The 21,707-nt window shown below is 48.7% G+C and overlaps 2 protein-coding genes across 6 annotated transcripts in view; one reads left to right on the top strand and one right to left on the bottom strand.

Moving 5' to 3' along the window:
* Positions 1-12,106, bottom strand: part of NUSAP1 (nucleolar and spindle associated protein 1) — a 29,748-nt gene extending 17,642 nt beyond the window's left edge. For all 4 annotated transcript variants that reach the window (XM_062205660.1, XM_062205661.1, XM_062205663.1 and 1 more), the window contains exons 1-2: positions 11,926-12,106; positions 3,681-3,749 (exon numbers count right to left, since the gene is read on the bottom strand). In XM_062205660.1, coding sequence (XP_062061644.1) covers positions 3,681-3,749; positions 11,926-12,018 — 162 coding nt within the window. In that variant the 5' untranslated portion in view covers positions 12,019-12,106. The remainder of the gene's footprint in view (positions 1-3,680; positions 3,750-11,925) is intronic.
* Positions 12,107-12,364: 258 nt separating this feature from the next.
* OIP5 (Opa interacting protein 5) lies at positions 12,365-20,647 on the top strand. Of its 2 annotated transcripts, XM_062205669.1 has the most exons (5): positions 12,367-12,724; positions 12,938-13,004; positions 16,219-16,341; positions 18,095-18,176; positions 19,750-20,628. In XM_062205669.1, exons 1-5 carry the CDS (start codon positions 12,403-12,405, stop codon positions 19,843-19,845), a joined length of 690 nt encoding a protein of 229 aa, XP_062061653.1. In that variant the 5' UTR covers positions 12,367-12,402; the 3' UTR covers positions 19,846-20,628. The 2 variants fall into 2 exon arrangements, with proteins under 2 accessions (XP_062061654.1, XP_062061653.1); XM_062205670.1 differs by lacking the exon at positions 16,219-16,341 and having other exon boundaries at positions 12,365-12,724; positions 19,750-20,647.
* The last annotated feature ends 1,060 nt before the right edge of the window (positions 20,648-21,707 follow it).

Here is a 21,707-nt window from a genome sequence, read left to right as displayed (position 1 = left end):
TTGGATTCCTGGTTCAACAGTGATGCTGGGACAACTACTTAACACTTTCATTCTCTCACACAAAAATGAAATCTGGACTCAAGACTCAAATGCAAAAAGGACAGTTATAATAGCAGTAGGGCAAAACCCCAGGTGGTTGCATTCATGGAAGTGTGAGGAAGGCCTTTGTAAGCATGCTGCTCTACCTAGAAACTGTAATGTAGGGGCCAGCGCTATGGCGTAGCAAGTAAAGCCACCTGCAGCACCAGCATCCCATATGGGTGCTGGTTTGAGTCCCAGCTGCTCCACTTCCGATCCAGCTCTGCTATGAAAAAGCAGTAGATGACGACCCAAGTCCTTGGGCCCCTACACCCATGTGGGAGATCCAGAAGAAGCTCCTGGCTTTGGATCAGCACAGCTCCAGCCATTGTAGCCAACAGGGGAGTGAACCAGCGGATGGAAGACCTCTCACTCTCGCTCTCTCTGCCTCTGCTTCTCTGTGTGTAACTCTTTCAAATAAATAAATAAAATCTTTTTTAAAAGCTGTAATGGAAAGGCTCGGTTTGGTGTTTTTCTGTTTCTAAGTGAAGTAATGTTTTGAAATAAATTAATACACATGGCTAAAAAGCAATCAGATCCTAAGGAAAAGATGCCCATGAGCGGCTGCTTCTCGTGCCCTCACTGTATGTAAGGCTGAAGTTCCAGCAGCCACTCTGCACCTCTGCTGACGTGTTGCTGATGGCAGGTTCCTCCCCATTTCCAGTTGAGATTTTTAATGCCCATTGTGAGCTAAAATTGAGTTCCTTATAGTCTTTTCATTTTTTTAAACAGAATTACACTATTTTAGCCACACTACCAGTTACCTTTGCAGCTTTATATGTACCTTTATAAATGCTTTTTTTTCCTTTAACAATTTATTTATTTAAAAGGCAAGGTTACAGAGAGACAGAGGCAGAGAGAGAAAGGTCTTCCACCCACTGGTTCACTCCCCAAATGGCCGCCAACAGCCAGAACTGAGCCAGACTGAAGCCAGGAGCCAGGAGCTTCTTCCAGGTCTCCCACACAGGTGTAAGGGCCCAAGGCCTTGGGCCATCTGCTGCTTTCCCCAGACTATAGCAGAGAGCTGGATCAGAAGTGGAGCAGCTGGACTTGACCATGTGCCCATATGGGATGCCGATGCAGCAGGCAGCAGCTTTACCCGCTACACCACAGCATTGATGCCTAAGTTTACCTTTAAAGCTTGTCCTCCCAATACATTGCCTGGGAGTCGCCGAGAGCAGCACCCTTCCATGTCCCATTCACCTCCTGTGCTCCCAGCTTGCCATCTATTCTCTTCAAGTACCCAGTGCCATTGACAGTTACTCTATAACCTTTGTTGAATCATGTCTCTTTGTCTATCTACCCCGCTTGATTTTCAAAGTTGATTAATCAAATTATTGTAAACTTTTTTCTTTTTAAGGTTTCCAGTTGTTTTCTATATTACTTCCGTTTCTTTTGATTCATCTGTCCTTAAATGTCTGACAGTTGTTGGTTGTCCATTCATATTTCAGGACAAACCTCCTTAGGAGAGTTGATGTGTGAGAAGGGCTTATATTCCTGAATGTACCATTGTGTACCCTCCAGCAGACTTGTCCAAATCTCAGACTGATGAGACACATCTGTTTCAGGTAAGAGTCTCCAGCACAGCCAGCCAGACCAACCTACATTGAGAGATGTTCCAACACATATGTTTCACAGGGAGCCATAGTGAGAGAACTGAAGTCTCCATGAAGTCCAATGTCACCTCACTCAAATATAATCTACAACTGTAAATGTGCCAGGTAATGATACTGAGGTCTAGAAGCTTAGCTGTGCATCCTGGGTAACATTAATGTTCTCTTTACCATGTATTTGGACTTTGCAACTTGCATCTATATCCTTGAGTAGATAAACTCTTTGGTTTACGCAAAGATCGACACGGGTTTTTTTTCACCAATCTAAGCTCATAATTAACAGATTTCACCACTTAGGACTGAATTTTGACTATAACTGTTCTTGTGTAATTTTTTTCAAAAAGGACAGATACTGAATTTGAAATAAAATAGACTGTTTTAGAGAGCGAGAGATACAGACAAAGACACAGATCTTCGACCTACTGATTCACTCCCCAAATGCCCACAACAGGCAGGACTGAGCCAAGTGAAAGCCAGGAGCCCAGACTTACTCTGGGTCTTCCACATGGGTAGCACGGACCCAAGTACTTCAGCCATCACTGCTACGCCCAGAGTAAACGTTAGCGGGAAGCTGGAATAAGAAGCAGAGCTTAGACTCCCACCCAGGCCTCTGATAAGAGATGTGAGTCGTCCTAAGTAGCATCTATGCCAAAAGCCCACCCCCGCAGCAGATCATTTTTAATGCAATCTATCAATTATTACCCCAAGTAAAATCCTGACTTCAGGGGGCACTACAATCACGTATCCTTAGCCATTAAAAAAAAGATGCAGGACAGAGGCCAGGCATCTCAGGTATCTGGCCTGGCAGTTAGGTGGCTAGTGAAGATGCCCAAGTCCCACGTTAGAATGCCCAAGTTGGATATCTGGCTCTGGGACTTGACTGTAGCTTCCTGCTGTCATGGGCCCTAGAAGGCAACAGTGGTACTGCAAATAGTTGGGTTTCTGCCAACCATGTGGGAGACCAGCACTGAGTTCCCAGCTCTGCTCCCTTCCCTTATAGGCCAGTGTGAAGTGAACCAAAGCATGGGACTTCACTCTCTTTGTTTATTTATTTATTTATATTGGAGAAGCAAACAAACAAATAGTTAAAGTAAATGCAATTAGAGCTGAAAATCTGAAATGTTTATAAATTGGAATACAGTTACACAGACCAACGAGAGAGGAGGAGTCTGACTTTTAGTTCCTGGTTCCGTTTACCTTCCCTTCCAGACATAGAACTGACCTCTCCAAGGTCCTCAGGCTTTGGCGGCTTCCTCAGACACAGTACTCGCTGGCCCAGCTGGGGGTCCTGCCTCAGCTAAGAGCTTCGCTGTGGGGTTGAAGCAAGCAGCACGGTTTACAGCCTGCAGGTCGATGCCACAGCAGGGCAGGTGTTTCCATTGCAGAGGAGCTGCAGTTTTTAAAAGCACCTAGCAATGGCTGCCATCTCACCTGGGACTTTCCAGACTGCAAATCTTCCCCCAAATCGTAACAGTGGGCAGTGAGCACTTAACCTTGGCAATTGTCTAAGAGGGCCAGCACCGTGGCTTAACAGGCTAATCCTCCACCTTGCGGCGCCAGCACCCCGGGTTCTAGTCCTGGTTGGAGCTCCAGATTCTATCCCGGTTGCCCCTCTTCCAGGCCAGCTCTCTGCTATGGCCCGGGAAGGCAGTGGAGGATGGCCCAAGTGCTTGGGCCCTGCACCCGCATGGGAGACCAGGAGAAGCACCTGGCTCCTGGCTTCGGATCAGCGCGATGCACCGGCCGCAGCGGCCATTGGAGGGTGAACCAACGGCAAAAAAGAAGACCTTTCTCTCTGTCTCTCTCTTCTCACTATCCACTCTGCCTGGCAAAAAAAAAAAAAAAAAAAAAAACCAAAAAACAAAACACCTCTATTATGAAAGGCTGTCACTGATATAATCTCCTTGGTAATTAACAGCGTGTCTTAAATCATCACTAATTTTGTCAGTTGCTCACAGGTAACAGGTTAGGAGGAAAAACATTACTCACCTGATGCTCCTTTTCTCTTCCTGCCTCCTCTTTCAGGTGGGCTTTCAAGGCTCTTAACAACTTCTCTGCCTGCAGAAAAGACCTTCTCATTAGGGCCCAAAATCAAATAAGGAAAGACAGCTGGGGCATTTTCCGTGTCCCTACATTTATGAAGTGCACTCTGGTCAGGCTGGAGGACCAGAACCATGACCAAGACCTCCTGGTCCTTGCCCTCAGGGATTTCACAGCCAAGTGGGGAAGTCATACCGGAAAGAGGCAATTGCCACCCAGCAGTAGGTGCCCAGGCAGGGCAGCTCAGGCTGTCATGATCTAGCTGACCAGCAGCTGAGACTCAGATACAGAAAAAGGTAGAAAAATATCATGGCAAGGCAACCATGGCATGATGAGGGTGGAGTTTGAAGGAGTTCAATGTGGCTGAGGGGACTTCCATCTGGTGGTTCACTCCCCAGTTGGCCACAATGGCCAGAGCTATGCCAATCTGAAGCCAGGAATCAGGAGCTTCTTCCAGGTCTTCCACATGGGTGCAGGGCCCAAGGACTTGGGCCATCTTCTACTGCTTTCCCAGGCCATAGCAGAGGGCTAGATCAGAAGTAGAGCAGCCGGGAATAGAACCATTGCCCATATGGGATGCAGGCACTGCAGGCGGCAGCTTTACTTGGCCCCTGCTCCACTTCTGATCCAGCTCCCTGCTAATGTAAGACAGCCCAAGTGCTTGGGCCCCTGCACCCACATGGGAGATCCAGATGAAGCTCCTGGCTTTGGCCTGGCTCAGTCATGGTTGCTGTGGCCATTTGGGAAGTGAACGAGCAGACAGAAGATCTTTCCATCCCTTCTCTCTCTGTAACTCTGCCTTTCAAATTAATAAACCTTTATGGGCCGGCACCACAGCTCACTAGGCTAATCCTCTGCCTGCGGCTCCGGCACCCCGCGTTCTAGTCCCGGTTGCTCCTCTTACAGTCCAGCTCTCTGTTGTGGCCTGGGAGGGCAGTGGAGGACCGCTCAAGTGCTTGGGCCCTGCACCCGCATGGGAGACTAGGAGAAGCACCTGGCTCCTGGCTTTGGATTGGCGCAGCGCACCGGCCGTAGCGGCCATTTGGGGGTGAACCAACGGCAAAAAGGAAGACCTTTCTCTCTGTGTGTCTCTCTCTCTCACTATCCACTCTGCCTGGCAAAAAAATAAAATAAAAATAAATAAATCTTTAAAAATTACTATTCATTAGAGAGACAAAGATAGACAGTGAGAGGTCACATCAGCTCAATCCCCAAATGCCTGCAATGACCAGGGCTGGGTCAGGCTAGATCAAAGGGTGGCAGAAATCCAATTACTTGATTGGCTTTTTTCTTCTCACACATTTAACATCAGCTATGTCCAGTAGAGAATGGCAGAGATACGGAAGTCTGGTTTGGGCTTTAAGAGATAGCAGAGGTTTTGCCTAGAGTGTTGAACCCAAGCTGCTTACTCCAACCCACTTTACCAGAATGCTCTGTGTGAAGATACCAGTGCACATCCCGGCTAGTATTCTTCCCATGTAGGAAGCACCCAGCCAGTCATGGGGGTAGCTGATTTTCTCCTCCTTGTTCCTTGACCCTCCGCACGTTGAGTCTTCTCTGGGAAGGAGACGATTGGCAAGACAGAATTCTGCATTGTGGCAAAGCAGGTTAAGCTGCCACTTGACACCGGCATTCCATATCAGAGCACCAGTTAGAGTCCCAAATGCTTCACTTCACTTCACCTGCTAATGCACCTGGGAAGGCAGAGGAAGATGGCCCAAGTACTTGGGGCCTTGCCACCCAATCTGGGAGACCTGGATGGAGTTCCTGGTTCCTGGCTTCCCAGGTGCAGAGGAAAGCTCCCAGTGGTGTTTCTATTGTGGTGCCTGGTAGACATGACAGATTAAAAAGCTGATCTGGAGAGCTGGTGCTGTGGTGCAGCAAGTGCTTGGGCCCCCACCACCCATGTGGAAGACCTGGGTGGAGTTCCTGGCTTCTGGCTTTGGCCTGGTCTTGCCCTGGCTATTCTGAATATTTTGGGGGAAAGAACCTGTGGATGGAGGACCTCTTTGTCTCAACTTGTTACTCAGCCTTTCAGATAATGATAAATAAATATTTTTTTAAAACACAAAGTACTCACATACTCCTTGCCTAGGCTCAATATTCATATTTCATATATATTTGCTTTCTGTACAGTTAATAAGCACTTCTGCCAAGAAGGTTTTTTTTTTTTTTAAGATCAGTTACAGAGACAGACTGCACAGAGATATTTTCCACCTGTTGATTCTCTCCCAAGATGCCTACAATAGCTAGAGCTGGGCAAGCCGAAAGCCTGGAATTCCATCCAATTCTCTCACGTGGGTGACAGGGACCCAACTACTGCTGCCTCCCAGGGTGTACATAACCAGGAATCTGGGATTGGAAGTGCAGCCAGCACTCAAACCCAGGAACTCTGATAACAGAGATGTGGGCATCTCAAGGTGTGTCTTAAAAGCAGGGTGTGGGGGGGGAGTAGGGAAAGAGACCGTGCTGTGGCACAGCAGGTAAAGCCACCGTCTGCAGTGCTGGCATCCCATATGGGCACTGGTTCAAGTCCCAGCTGCTTGACTTCTGCTCCAACTCCCTACTAATGCACCTGGGAAAGTAGTGGAAGATGGCCAGAGTCTTTGGGCCCCTGCATCCATATGGGAGGGAGACCAGCAAGAAAAGCTCTTGGCTGGGGCTGGCGCTGTGGTGCAGTGGGTTAATGCCCTGGCCTGAAGCGCCGGCATCCCATTTGGGTGCCAGTTCGAGACCTGGCTGCTCCACTTCCGATCCAGCTCTCTGCTATGACCTGGGAAAGCAGTGGAAGATGGCCCAAGTCCTTGGGTCCCTGCACCCACGTGGGAGACCCTGAAGAAGCTCCTGGCTCCTGATCGGCACAGCTCTGGCTGTTGCAGCCATTTGGGGAGTGAACCAGTGGGTGCAAGACCTCTCTCTGTCTCTGTCTCCGTAATACTGCCTCTGAAATAAATAAATCAATAAATCTTTAAGAAAAAAAGGAGAAAAGAGTGCCTTTGCACAGCTTTTTATTGAAATCAGTCAGGTCGGTGCAGATGTGATCAGGTGGAAGCTTTGCAGGTGGCAACAGGAGGTCATTGCCGCTAATTTCATCTATTTTCCCATCGAGGGAGGGAGAGGAGCCAAGCTGAGGCAAGAAGACAGGAACCAATTGTCCTCGACAGTGAGAAAGTTCATGACTACCAACAAAGCGTCCAAGTGTTAGGGTCATAAAATAAAAGAAGTATCATCGATAAAGTCAAGTGATTTTTTTCCAGTCAGGCTCAGCTGCATGAGTACAGGCGGGGATTAGGCAGAGCAGGTTTGACCAGGCTTGGGTATTCCCAGGTGAGTTCAGGGCAGTGGAAAGAAACCACAGGCAGCTGTCTTTGTAACTGAAGACTGCAAGAAGGGAGGGGAGAAAAGGACCAGTGGCTGCACAAGAAATAGGAGGGCATTTCAGAAAGTTTGTAAAAAGTGGAATTAAAAGAGAAGGCTTACTTTGGCACAGAAACCCACACAAACAAGGGGTCTTCCAAAAGTTCATCCAAAATGCCGATTGTGAAAAATACTGCATAGACTTCAAAACTTCTTTGTGCCCAAGTACATTTTTAATTCCATTTCCCATGAACTTTAAAAAATATCATATTAGTAACTGACCCCTTTATTTTGCTTTACCATTGAGAGAAGCATTTTGAGGCCAGCATTGTGGCATAATGGGTTAAGATGCTGCCTGGGACGCAGGTTCAAGTACTGGCTGCTCCACTTCCAATCCAGCTCCACGCTAACACACCTGGGAAAGCAGTGGAAGATGGCCCATGTGCTTGGGCCCCTGCCACCCATGTCAAAGAACCAGAAGAAACTCCAGGCTCCTGGCTTTGGCCTGGCCCAGTCTGGCTATTGTGGCCATTTGGAGAGTGAACTAGCAGATGGAAGAGCTCTGTCTCTCCCTCTCTAACTCTGCTTTTCAAATAAATAAAAGTGTTTCAAAAGAGCTAATATTTTCTCTTTTAAACTGATTTGTGTTTCACAACTGGTGGGTTTTTTTTTTTAAGATTTATTTATTTAGGCTGGTGCCGTGGCTCAACAGGCTAATCCTCCGCCTAGCGGCGCCGGCACACCGGGTTCTAGTCCCAGTCGGGGCACCGATTCTGTCCCGGTTGCCCCTCTTCCAGGCCAGCTCTCTGCTATGGCCCGGGAGTGCAATGGAGGATGGCCCAAGTGCTTGGGCCCCGTACCCCATGGGAGACCAGGAGAAGCACCTGGCTCCAGCCTTCGGATCAGCGCAGTGCGCCGGCCGCGGCGGCCATTGGAGGGTGAACCAACGGCAAAGGAAGACCTTTCTCGCTCGCTCGCTCGCTCTCTCACTGTCCACTCTGCCTGTCAAAAAAAAAAAAGATTTATTTTTTTGAAAGTCAAAGTTACAGAGAGAGATCTTTCATCCACTGATTCTCTCCCCAATTAGCCACAACGGCCAGGGCTGGATCAGGAATTCCATATCCAGGACTCCCAAATGGGTGGCATGGGCCCCAACTTGAGTCATCCTCCACTGCCTATCCCAGGCCATTAGTAGGGAACTGGATCGGAAGTGGAATAGATGGAACTGGCAGCCGTATGGGATGCTGGCAACACCCAATGCTGGTGGTGGTTTTACCTGCTACAACACCTTCACCACTGATGGATTTTTTTTGAAACTGCATTCTGTTATGTTTTAATCAAATCTGGATAACTGTCAGAAAAAGTCTCCCCCCACCCCCTGCTTTGCCCTTGGAACTTAAAAAGGCAATGGAGTTAATGAGCTCCTGGACTGTACCACCAGTAATAACTTAAAGCATCTTATTATGGAAATTTCAAACACAAAAGTAGTGAGAAAAGCATAAAGAACCCCCAGGCTTCTCACCAGTTTCAATAATTATAAACTTTCTGTTGTTCTCACTTCATTTAGCTTCCCTTTTTGTCCTGGAGTTTATCATAGCAAATTTTTTTTTATTTGACAGAGTTATAGACAGTGAGAGTGAGAGACCGAAAAAGGTCTTCCTTCCATTGGTTCACTCCCCAAATGGCTGTTACGGCCGGCGCGCTGCGCTGATCCGAAGCCAGGAGCCAGGTGCTTCCTCCTGGTCTCCCATGCGGGTGCAGGGCCCAAGCACTTGGGCCATCCTCCACTGCCTTCCTAGGCCACAGCAGAGAGCTGGACTGGAAGAGGAGCAACTGGGACTAGAACCTGGCGCCCACATGGGATTCCAAGGCGTAGGCGGAGGATTAACCAAGTGAGCCATGGCACCAGCCCCTATCATAGCAAATTTTACACATAACATTTCCCTTGTAAATAGCTGTGATGCACTGCTAAGAGATGAGAATTTAATTTTAAGGAAAAGAAGTATATGCAACCACAAAGCCATTATCATGACCAACAGAATAAAAAGGTATTTATCAACAAAATAAAAAGATATTAAGGTAAATATCTGATCCAAGTTCAATTATCCTCAATGGCCTCAAATGTCCTTTTACAGTTGGGTATAATAAAACCTTCTATGGTCAAATTTGTCCATAGTAGGTAGTACTGTTCAAAGATGACTTATTTGTGGGCAAGCACTGTGCCACAGTGGGTTAAGCCGCTGCCTGCAACACCAGCATCTATGTTGAAGTCCAATTTGAGTCCCGGCTGCTCTGCTTCCCATCTAGCGCCCTGCTAAAGTGCTGGGAAAGCAGTGGAAAACGGCTCAAGTCCTTGAGTGCCTGCCACACACATGGAAGATCACCGAGTTCCTGCCTCTAGACTTCAGCCCGGCCCAGCCCCAGCTGCTGTAGCCATCTGGGGAAGGAACCAGCAGATGCAAGACTCCTCTGTCATTCTGCCTTTCACATAAGTAAAACTTAAAAAAAAAAAAAAAAATTATTCACAATCACCATGTAACTGTCTGCTTTGTGTGCCAGGCAGGTAAGGGGGGTCTGTAGTGAGGAGAGCCACTGAACTACCCCACCTCTCTGAAAACAGGTTGATTGGACACCCCAGATCAGGTGCTTCGAAGACTATGATGGGCAGACGTTCAAAATACATCTAACTTGCAGCAGGCAATCAAGCGGGGCCTTCATGTTAGCCAGGGCTCTGAACCAGGTGAGGAATGTCCACCTAATTCTACTACCAATCGAACTATTTTCTGGTTTGTTTTTAAAGTTTTATTTGTGCTGGCGCTGCGGCTCAATAGGCTAATCCTCCGCCTTGCGGCGCCGGCACCCTGGGTTCTAGTCCCGGTCGGGGCACCGGATTCTGTCCCGGTTGCCCCCCTTCCAGGCCAGCTCTCTGCTGTGGCCAGGGAGTGCAGTGGAGGATGGCCCAAGTGCTTGGGCCCTGCACCCCATGGGAGACCAGGAGAAGCACCTGGCTCCTGCCATCGGATCAGCGTGGTGCGCCAGCCACAGCGTGCTGCCCGGCGGCCATTGGAGGGTGAACCAACAGAAAAGGAAGACCTTTCTCTCTGTCTCTCTCTCTCACTGTCCACTCTGCCTATCAAACAAAAAAGTTTTATTTGTTTGACAGGCAAAGTTATGGGGTTGGGGGTGTGGGGGGATAAAGAGAGAAAGGAGGACAGACAGATCTTCCATCCACTGGGTCACTCTTTTTTTTTTTTTTTTTGAATAGAAAACTTCTATTTAATAAATATAAATTTCAAAAGTACAACTTCTGGATTATAGCAGTTCTTCCCCCCATAACCACCCTCCCATCCCCACTGGTTTACTCTCTACATGGCCACCACGTCCAGGGCTCAGCCAGGAGCTTCAGCCGGGTCTCCCATGAGGGCACAGAGGCCCAAGTACTTGGGCCATCTGCTGCTGCTTCTCCCAGGCCCATTTGCAGGGAGCTGAACTGGAAGTGGAGCAGTCCGAATTCAAAGTGGCTTCCATATGGGATGCTGGTATTGCAGGCGGCAGCTCAACCCACTGCGACACATTGCCAGCCCCTGGTGCAGTATTCTAGCATTGCCAAGCAGAGCTGTTAATAACAGTTCTAAATAACTGTTAAGGATGTCCTCCATAAAATGGCTGCATTAGTGCCATCGAGGCTTCCAAGGTGGACCGACCGATGAAGTTTCTATCCAAGAAAATTAACCTCTAATAGAGAAGATACACACACACACAAATAACCAGAGTGCAAGGAGGAACCTGGTAAGTGTTGGTAGAGAATACTCAGAAATAAACTGCTTTGAAAGCTCAGCATTCCTGGGGTCACTCAGGTGGGGGACCTGTGGCCCAGAGAATGAAAAGGAGGTGACCAGGCACCAAGCTGGTGACCAGCAGATAAAGGAGATTCACGCAGATAAAGGAGAGTGAAGGAGACCTAGGGCAAAGGGTCAAAATGAGCAATGGCACAAAAGATGGACTAAGGTGCCAAGAATTCAGGGATGCAGGCTTGGACAAAGAAGATCCCAGCCAGACAGCAAAATGCCTAAGGAATTGAAGCAAAGAATGTCGCTTTCTCACGAACTACTGGGCAGCCAGCCGTTAAACACGACAGCCCAGACACAGCTCCAGACACTCCTTTACAATCAGCCAGCAGGTGCTTGGGCCGTGATTTTGTTCAAACGATTTAAAAACATTTGTGATGACTGATAAAGGCTTCAGGGTAAACAATCGCAGCCCGCAAGATGTATCTGCAGAATATACATTACTATACAGGAATTAATAAAACTCCAGTCCTCCGAGGAATCCCCACGATGCCTCCCCCTCCCCACACACAACCACTGGATCTCTGCAAAGATACTGCAGGTTACATGTTTTCCTTCAAGTCCTGCAGCCTCGCAGAGGCCTCACGGCTTTGAAAAAGATCACAACGTCAGGGATCGGTCCACGTTCACACTGGGTTAGAGCTACAGATCTGTGCGCGGGCTGGGCCCGCTGCAATTCCTTCCGTCAGCGCCCCAGGTAAAGGTGACCAAGGCATTACGGGCGCTATCGCAATTCACAGATGTTGCTGCCACCGGGAGTTTCCCGGAAGCCACGCCAACAAGTTCTTCAATTGCCGAACAATGAGGCGGCGTTAGACACACGATTCTCCGGCCGTTCTGGCCCAACTGATGCCCTGGGGAGTGCTACACTACTTCCAGCAAAACCAAAACCACCGCTGTGGCAGTACCGCAGGGCCCTGGGCCGCCGCCCGGCCGCGCCGCGCCTCCCCTCACAGCCTCTCCTCACACCCAGCCCGCCGGCCCCGTACCTTCAGGTTGGCTCGGAGGCCCAGACTCTTGGCTAAAGTTTGCAGGTCACTGTACTTGAAGGAGTCCAGCTCCTCCGGAGAGGGGACGGTCATCGTGACCTGTAACCGACGCGGTAAACACAGCCTCGACCCACAACCCTGCTCGGCTCCCTTCAAAACTGGCGCCGCTTTAAGCGTTGACTCCGCAGGATTTTATAGCTAGTTTAAATATGAGCTCTGCACTTCCATTGGCTGAAACTGCCTCGAAGGCGGGGTTTCCGACGCTGACCAATAGAAAGGCTGACTTCTCGCCCTCTGCAGGCGCACGGTCCCGCCTTCGTCTCAGCAATACGCAGGCGCCGACGGGCGTGTGAGGCGCGCCCGGCCAGCCAGTGCGCGGCCGAGCCCCCGAACGACCGCTGCCCAATGAGGGCACAGAATCCGCGCCCGGGGCGGGACCTGGCGAGTTTTCGGAGCGGCGGCGCGGGAGTCGGGAAGATGGCAGCTCGGCGGCGGCCGCTTCGTGCCCACTGTGCACAGCCGCCCCGCGGTAACTTCTGTGATAGTGCTAAGGAGACGCCCAACGAAGCTTCTTCTGCAGCGTCCATGGAGTGGGACACGCAGGTGGTGGAGGGGTCCTCGCCGCTCGGCCCCACGGGGCGGGGGGCGGAGGAGCCGGCCGCCGGGCCGCGCCTGCCGTCGTGGCTGCAGCCCGAGAGGTGCGCCGTGTTCCAGTGCGCGCGGTGCTACGCGGTGCTCGCCGACTCGGTGCACCTCGCCTGGGACCTGTCGCGGTCCCTCGGGGCCGTGGTCTTCTCCAGTGAGTGGGGGGCTGTCTGGCGGGGGCGGGCCCGAGGGGGCGTGGGGGCTTTCTCCGCCCGCGATGGAAGTTTGGTTGGAAAGTAGCCTCCGAGCCGGGGGCGAGCGGAGGATTTCTTTTGGTCTCCGTGGCCCTGTTGCCTCCGTCTGGGCGGGAGGCTCTCCTTTGCGGGGCCCTCGGAGGTACCGAGTCTGACCGGGGTGTGTCTTCCAGGAGTCACCAGGGACGTCGTGTTGGAAGAGCCCTTGCTAGTTGGTATTGAAGGTTCGCTCAAGTTCAGGTGGGTGCCGGAGGTGCCCGGTGCGTCTCTAGTCCCCGATTTAAGGAGACCGTGGCGGGAGGAAGACTTGGTTCCTGTGGTGTGCTGCACGCCGGGTGTTTGAAGCGGGGGATGCCGCTCTGACCCGCTTACTCCTGATGGTTACGGAAGGTGGAGAAGTTCGCGTTTGTGTGTGAGATCTGAGATCCTCTGAGGTCGTGGACACGTGAAATGAGTGGAAAACAGGACAGCCTTTCGGCTTGCAGTAAGAATAACATCCTCAGCGACAGTCGTTTGCGATAACTGGGACTTGGGGGGCTGTCATAAGCTGTGGTAGGACTGGTGAACTCATTAACCCGAGAAACTGAGGAGGAACACAAGGCGAATGTTTGTACTTCAGCACTGCTTCGTACCTGTATCTGGCCTGCGCTGAGATTTACATGTGATGGTAACCTACTCGGTGAATTCGGTGTATCGGGCTTCTCAATTCTGAGTGTCCGCTTTCACAGAAGGCCATTCGTTCTGACCACGGTTTGGTTAAAGTATTGGCCGGCAACCCCAGAAGAGTTCTGGAGCTGTGGAGAGACCTAGCAAACTAAGACAGCAGCTCCCCTCCTCTTTCCCAACCGAAACGTGCTCATTCCTCATCCCGGAAAGAACCCTCTTCCTGCCTACAGGGGATAGGGAGGGGACGGGCAGTAGCCTGCTTGGAAACTGGGGACTTGGGGCCAGAGGCAGAAGCCTTGTAAATCATCTCTTAAAAAGGTGGATATGGCCGGCGCCGTGGCTTAACAGGCTAATCCTCCGCCTTGCGGCGCCGGCACACCGGGTTCTAGTCCCGGTTGGGGCGCCGGATTCTATCCCGGTTGCCCCTCTTCCAGGCCAGCTCTCTGCTATGGCCCGGGAAGGCAGTGGAGGATGGTCCAAGTGCTTGGGCCCTGCACCCGCATGGGAGACCGGGAGAAGCACCTGGCTCCTGGCTTCGGATCAGCGAGATGCACTGGCCGCAGCGGCCATTGGAGGGTGAACCAACGGCAAAAAGGAAGACCTTTCTCTCTGTCTCTCTCTCTCACTGTCCACTCTGCCTGTCAAAAAAAAAAGAAAGGTGGATATGCAGGGGCCAGTGGGTAAAGCCACAGCCTGCAGTGCCCACATCCCATATGGGCAGCGGCTGCTCCATTTCCCATCTAGTTCTCTACTGAAGCCTGGGAGAGCAGTGGAAGATGGCCCAAGGCCGTGGGTCCCTGCACCCACGTGGAGACCTGGAAGAAGCTCCTGGCTCCTGGCTTCGGATCAGTTGGCGCAAGTCCGGCTAGCCGTTGTGGCCAGTTGGGGAGTGAACCAGTGGATGAGAGGTCTCTCTCTCTTTCTCTCTCCCTGCCTCTGCCTCTCCTTCTCTGTGTAACTCCGACTTTCAAATAAATAAGTCTTTTTTTAAAAAAAAAAAAAAAAGGTGGATAATGCATGCAGTCCTTTGCTGTTCCTGTGAGCCATTCAGAATGGAGATAATGATAGTAGGTGTCGAAGTAGCCTTTTATATATTTTGAGTGACCTAAAATATTTTAAAACTAATTTTCCTGTTTTCATTTTTTTTAAACAAAACCAGAAAACTTAAAATTGTTGGGTGGGTGTTTGGGGCAGCAGATAAGACGCCTGTATCCCATACTGAAGTGTCTGGGTTTCAGTCCCAGCTCTCCTTTCCCATCCAGCTTCATGCTAATGTGCACTTTGTGAGGAACCAGATAATTGTTTAAGTACTTGGGTCCTAGCTTCAACCTGGCCCAGCCCCAGCCAAACCACATAAATGACCAGGCAGGGTTGCAGAGAGAAAAAGAAGGATTGATCTTCCTATCCACTGGTTCATTCCTCAATGGCCACAATGGCCAGGCTGAAGACAGAAGCCTGGATCTCCATCCAAATCTCCCATGTAGGCAGAGGGGCCTAAGAACTTGGGCTGTCTTCTGCCGCTTTCTCAGATAAATTAGCAGGGAGCTAGATCAGAAGTGGAGCAGCCAGAACTTAAACTGGTGCTCTGAAAGGCAGAGCAACAGAGATCTTCTATCTGCTGGCTCACTCCTCAATTGGCCATAATGGCTAAGGCAGGGCTAAGCCAAAGCCAGGAGCCAGGAATTCCATCTGGGTCCCACATGGGTGACAGAGACCCAAGTACTTGGGCCATTATCTGCTGCTTTCCTCAGCATATTAGGGAGCTAGATTGGAAGCTAAGCAGTAAGGACTCAAACCAGGGCTCCTATATGGGATGCTGGCATTGCAATGCTGCACTTCAATGTTGGACCTTGGTTTTTTTAAAGTGTTTCTTTGTAATTTTTGGATATGTCTCATATACTATAAATATGGTGTTTTGTCAGTCGTTTAACAAAAACTAAAATCAACTATTTGATGCTTGATACAGTAATCTTTCAGAGGATAAAGGAAAAGAAAACAAATGGCTTGCTGGGGTATTAGATTCCTTTCTTTTGCTTTGAATCTGAATATTTTTCAGTTGATTTTTAAAATTCTGCAAAAGAAAAATCATTTTTGCAGACTCATCCCTAATTATAGTAATTTTCAGTTGTATTTTTTTCTAAGATTTATTTATTTGAAAGGCAGAGTTATAAAGAGAGAGAGAGAGACAGAGAGCGCTCTTCTGTTTGCTGGTTCGCTCCCCAAATGGCTACAATGGCCAGGGCTGGGCTAGGCCAAAGCCAAGAGCTGGATTGGAAGTGTAGCAGCTAAGACTCAACTATTGGCATTGTAGGCAGCAGCTTTACCCATGATTGTACAACACTGGCCCCTTGTCTTTTTTTTTTTTTTTTAAGATTTATTATTTGTTTATTTGAAAGGCAGAGTTTACAGAAAGGGAGGGAGATCTCCATACACTGGTTCACTCTACAAATGGCCACAATGGCTGGAACTAGGCCAGACTGAAGCCAGGAGTTTCTTCGAGGTCTCCCACGAAGGGAGAGAGGTGCAGGGGCCTAAGGATATGGGTCATCTTCCCCTCCTTTCCTAGGTGCATCAGCAGGGAACTGGATTGGAAGTAGAGCAGTCGGGTCCTGAACTGGCACCCATATGGAATGCTAGCGTCACAGGTGCAGGTGGCAGCTTTTTCTGCTACACTACAACATGGGCCCCTCACCTATGTCTTAGGTGATAGGAATGTTCCCTGCGATTAATTACCTGTTATGTATTCTCTGATTTTATTTCTTACCCATGCTCTATTTTCCCCCCTCAGCACTTACAACCTTTTGTTCTGTAATTCCTGTGGGATTCCCATTGGTTTCCATCTATATTCTACTCATGCTGCCCTGGCTGCCTTGAGAGGTCATTTCTGCCTTTCCAGTGACAAAATGGTGTGGTGAGTAGAATCTGGTACTGTTTATCAGAAAAGATTGGGTACCCAAGAAGATGCTGCAGCCACTCAGTATCTCTTAAAGATAACTGTTGGGGTCACTGCTTTGCGCTGCAAGCATCCTGTATCCAGGTGCTGATACTGTGCTTCCGATCCAGCTTCCTGCTAATGAGCCTGGGAAGGCAGCGGATTGGTCAGTACATTGTTTTTAAGTAGAAATTAGGAAGGTATGGGTAGCATGAGTCAGGAAAGATAATCTGTTTATGTGTACCAATTAAAATGACTTTGGTTGTTAATAACAGAAAACCTACCAGGGGCTTTCAGTAAGTGGTGGGGCCGGTTGACTGCTCCGTGTGCCTCCTAGCAGCACAGCTGAGCCCTGACAGTGCTCTGGGTCACCATCCCCATGGTTCTTATGGCCTTGTTGTCTTGGATACAGGATGGCTCCTTCGGTGATAAGCATTAATGCAACCCCATCAGAAAAGAAACAGATATGGGCAGTGGAGAACACAAGGTTCTCCTTTTTTTTTTTTTTTTTTTAAGTTTTTTTTATTTATTTGAAAGACAAAGTTACAAAGAAGGGTAGAGACAGAGAGAGAGGTCTTCCATCCACTGGTTCACTCCCTAGATGGCTGCAATAGCTGGAGCTGCGCCAATCCGAAGCCAGGAACCAGGAGCTTCTTTCGGGTCTCCCACATGGGTGCAGGGGCCCAAGGACTTGGGCCATTTTCCACTGCTTTCTCAGACCAGAGCAGAGCACTGGATCAGAAGAGGGGCAGCAGGGACTAGAACCAGCGCCCATATGGGATGCCAGTGCTTCAGGCCAGGGTTTTAACCAAACACTGTGCCACAGCGCCAGCCCCACAAGGTTCTCCTTTTATCAGCAAAAATGTCCTTATTCGTATTGTCTGTAAACATGTCACGTGCTCACCTTAAGCTGGGAAGTCAAATATGTGACCATAGTGTTGTCTCCACGGGCTTAGAGTAGTTACATTTTATTTCTTAGGACTGGGCACACTGCTGCCTTAGATAAAATCTGGATTCTGTGAGCAAGATTCCGGTAGGCAAGAAACACTTGTCACAGTGTGATCACTGACCGTGCTTCAAGCTGTGCTTCAGTAAAGTCCTCAGGGTCCACTGGGAGAGCTTACACTCATCATGATTCTCCCCCCACCCCTTTTTTAAAAGATTTATTTTACTTACATGAAAGACAAGAGTTAGAGAGAGAGGTAGAGACAGAGAGAGGTCTTCCATCTGCTGGTTCACTCCCCAAATGACCACAACAGCCAGAGCTGAGCTGATTCAAAGCCAGGAGCCAGGAGCTTCTGCCAAGTCTCCCACTTCGATGCAAGGGCCCAAGGACTTGGGCCATCCTCTGCTGCTTTCCCAGGCCATAGCAGATACCTGGATTGGAAGAGGAGCAGCCAGGACTCAAACCGGCACCCTTATGGGATGCCAGTGCTGTAGGCTAGGGCTTTAACCCACTGCACTGCAGCACCAGCCCAATTATCCCTTTGCCATTCATATTTATCTGAATTTTGTGCTGGCAGAGTTTTACTTCTAGGAGGGAATAGATTGAGGTATATGGATTCTGAAGGTTTATTGACAATTTGTTTTTCTAAAAAAAATACATCATGTGTCTTGAAATCAATAAAAAGGCAGGCTTTGTTGGGCAGATACTTGCATTAGAGGGCAAGTTCCATTTACTGATAATCTTCACTGTGGTATGGCATTCATATTTTCTCTGTTTTCTGTCTAGCTATCTCTTGAAAACAAAAGCCATAGTGGATGCATCTGAGGTGGATATTCACAGTGTGCCCCTACCAGAAAAGATTGCGGAGGTAAAGTTTCATCATGCTTATCGGGTTCCTTTATATATCAAGGCCATGTTGTACAGTCTAGTTTGAGGGCTGGGGGAGCTGCTCAGTACTGCACTCCTGTTTTCTCCTCTACTAGGCATGGACACCATCCTCTTGGATGGAGTTGTCCTATTTGCAGCCTATTTGTGCCTCAGGAAAATAGTAAAATGGTTATTAAGCATTCCTGTTTGTTTGTTTTTTAAGGATTTATTTATTTATTTGAAAGTCAGAGTTACACAGAGAGAGGAGAAGCAGAGAGAGAGAGGTCTTCCATCCACTGGTTCACTCCCCAATTGGCCACAATGGCTGGAGCTGGGCAGATCCAAAGCCGGGAGCCAGGAGCTTCTTCCAGGTCTCTCACGTGGGTGCAGGGGCCCAAGGACTTGTGCCATCTTCTGCTGCTTTCCCAGGCCATAGCAGAGAGCTGGATCGGAAGTGGAGCAGCCAGGTCTCAAACCTGCGCCCATATGGGATGCTGGCGTTTCAGGCCAGGGTGTTAACCTGCTGCGCCACAGTGCTGGCCCCAGCATTGCTGTTTAAATTGGCTTTAGAAGTGGATGATTCTCTCTGCTAAGAGCCCCAGGGAACTGACTACTTGAGACAGCATGAGGACATTCAGGTCTAAAAGTGTCCCAAATTGAAGATTTTGGTGGTAAGTCAATTAGGAAGAAGCTGGTGGTTCAAGAGAATCAGGGAACTGGATGGCTAAGATCCTTCCTGGGGCTCAGCTTTATTCATGATTCAAAGTACAAATGCTGAGTAGCACCAGCATGATTGGTTCTAAATTATATTGTTTCAAAATATATTTGTTGTGAGAGACCATTTTTTTTCTTAAAAATATTTATTTGAAAAGCAGAGTGACAGCAGGAGAAAGAGATCCTTCTTCCCTGGTTCACTCTCCAAATACCTGCAATAGCTAGTGCTGGACCAAGTGAAAGCCAGGAGCCGAGAACTCCATCGAGGTCTCCCATATGCATGACAGGAAGCCAAGTACTAGGGCCATCATCTGCTACACTGTAGACATATCAGCATGAAGTTGGGTCAGAAGCAGACTTGGGACTTGATCCCAAGCACTCTTAACAGGATGTGGGTGTCCTAAGGGGTGGTTTGCCATGCTGTGTCACAATGCCCACCCTCGTAAAAGAACTCTTAAAATGACCTAATTACTGCAAACATCTGTTCTAAACCTTATAATAATGAGAGCTACTTTTGAGAGTCATTAGCAGAATAGTAAAGTGAGAAAGGCACCTGTGACAGTGTTTAACAGAGTGCTGAATGGAAAGCTAGATGCTTGGTACTGGAAAAGACGCTTTTGCCTCCACACAGCTTTGTGCTGCCACTTTGGTGTTCACAGAAGCAATGATGATTAGGAACCAAGGAACCATGGGACTCATTTCACGTGAAAGTCTGTCTGGGGAATCTCATTGTGTTTGCTGTATAAAGTTCTTTCACAAACAGAACAAATGTTCTTTTATCACTGGAGGTAGCTTAAAGTGGTCTTATAACCAGCAGATTCAAGTCGAGCTTAAGGTGCCTGATGCATTTCTCTTCCCAGCTGAAAGAGAAGATAATGCTCACGCACAGTCGCTTGCATTCACTAATGAAGATTCTGAAGGAAGCAGCACCTGACCAGACCAAGCCAGAGAACTGACCAGACCAAGACCTGCAGAGCTCACTGCTGTCTTCAACAGCAAGTGCCATCTTGCCATCTCTTTGGAAGGACTGTCTTCAAGAATGGGAGAGACAGTGTTTACTGTTATCTCTAGGCTGATTTTCCAAGTGACTTGTGAAGCAGTTTGTAGAAGATGGAAAAACTAGACTCTTCTGTCTCCGTTTCATAGCTATTTGCTTTAAGAATCTGGTTCAGGGGCTGGCGCTGTGGTACAGCGGGTCAACGCCCTGGCCTGCAGTGCTGGCATTCCATATGGGCGCCGGTTCAAGACCCAGCTGCTCCACTTCTGATCCAGCTTCCTGCTATGGCCTAGGAAAGCAGTAGAAGATGGCCCAAGTCCTTGGGCCCCTGCACATGTGTGGAAGACCCAGAAGCTCCTGACTCCTGGCTTCAGATTGGCGCAGCTCCGGCCATTGTGGCCATTGGAGAGTGAACCAGTGGATGGAAGACCTCTCTCTCTTTTTGCCTCTCCTCTCTCTGTGTAACTCTGACTTTTTAATAAATAAAAAGAATCTGGTTTATCTTCCTACTGATTTCATAATACTTATCTCTGGAAACATCTCTCTCTGTAAATTTAGGAATTGAGAAGCAGTGTCCCATGTGTCCTCTGACCCAAGGGTATGTGCTCAATATGAAAACAGTCGGGCTTCATATTGACTGCTGGTATTCCTACATGGAGCAGGTGTTGTGACAGCACTGGCAAGTCATTGTTCTTTTGTTAAGATATAGGTACATAACATTCAGTAATATTTAAAAGTTAACTGGATCATATATAATTTGTCTCCAGTTGTAAACTGAACTTAACAGGATAATAAAAGTAATAAGACATCATTCACTTAGGCCAAGTACTTTGGCCAAGTAGCTTGCTTAAATGTTCATTTAACATTATGTCATGAGGGGACAGCGCTGTGGCATAGTGGGCTAAGCCTCTGCCTGTGGTGCTGGCATCCCATATGAGCATCAGTTTGTGACCCAGCTGCTCTACTTTGATCCAGCTCTCTGCTAATGGCCTGGGAAAGCAGTGGAAAATGGCCCAAATGCTCGGGCCCCTGCACCCACATGATCCAGAAGCTCCTGGCTCCTGATCCGGATCAGCCCACCTCTGGTCATTGCAGCCATTTGGGGAGGGAACCAACAGATAGAAGACCTTTCTGTCTGTCTGCCTCTCTCTGTAACTCAAATAAATTTAAAGTAAAATAAATAATTGTTTAAAATAAAAACAAGATACTATGGGAAGTACTCAGGATGAAAGATAAAGACAGCCTCTGCATCCTCCAATTAGAGATAAACATTCAGATGGTCACATAAAGACTCGTAAAATTCTGGCTGTGGTAAGAGTTTTGATGAAAAGGAACAGAAAGCTGCAAGCACATAATAGTAGGTAACTCACCAGGTCTGGGGGTTCAGGGAAGGCCTCTGAAGAAGTCAAGTTTCAACAGTGGTCTTAAAGATGATCAGGAATTAATGAGGCAACTGAGAATACATAGCATGTAGAAAGGTCCCCATAAGGCACTTAGGAAGGCTTGGAAGAGCTGCAGAGGTAGCCAGGGACTAGAGGGTGCAAGCCTTATTGGCCTCTAGAAAGCTGCTTATCCCAAGAACAATGGGAAACCCTTGAAGACCTTCAGTGGGGGAGTGTGTAACAGAATCAGCTTTACTTTTTCAGAACCTCACTGTGGTGGTTCTGTGGAGAATGGAGGGAAGAGGTGGCAAACATCTCTAAGGAGAGTTGACGCCAGCCTCAACTGAGAACTCCACATGTCCATGCAGTGATGGATAGAGACATTAATGGGGGCCGGCACTGTCTATAACTCTACCTCTCAAATAAAATCTTCAAAAAA

This window comes from Lepus europaeus, chromosome 11, assembly GCF_033115175.1.
Source record: "Lepus europaeus isolate LE1 chromosome 11, mLepTim1.pri, whole genome shotgun sequence".
Classification (NCBI taxonomy): domain Eukaryota; kingdom Metazoa; phylum Chordata; class Mammalia; order Lagomorpha; family Leporidae; genus Lepus; species Lepus europaeus.
The sequence above is the reverse complement of the archived record's forward strand: the minus strand, read 5'-3'. Positions and strand labels throughout refer to the sequence as shown.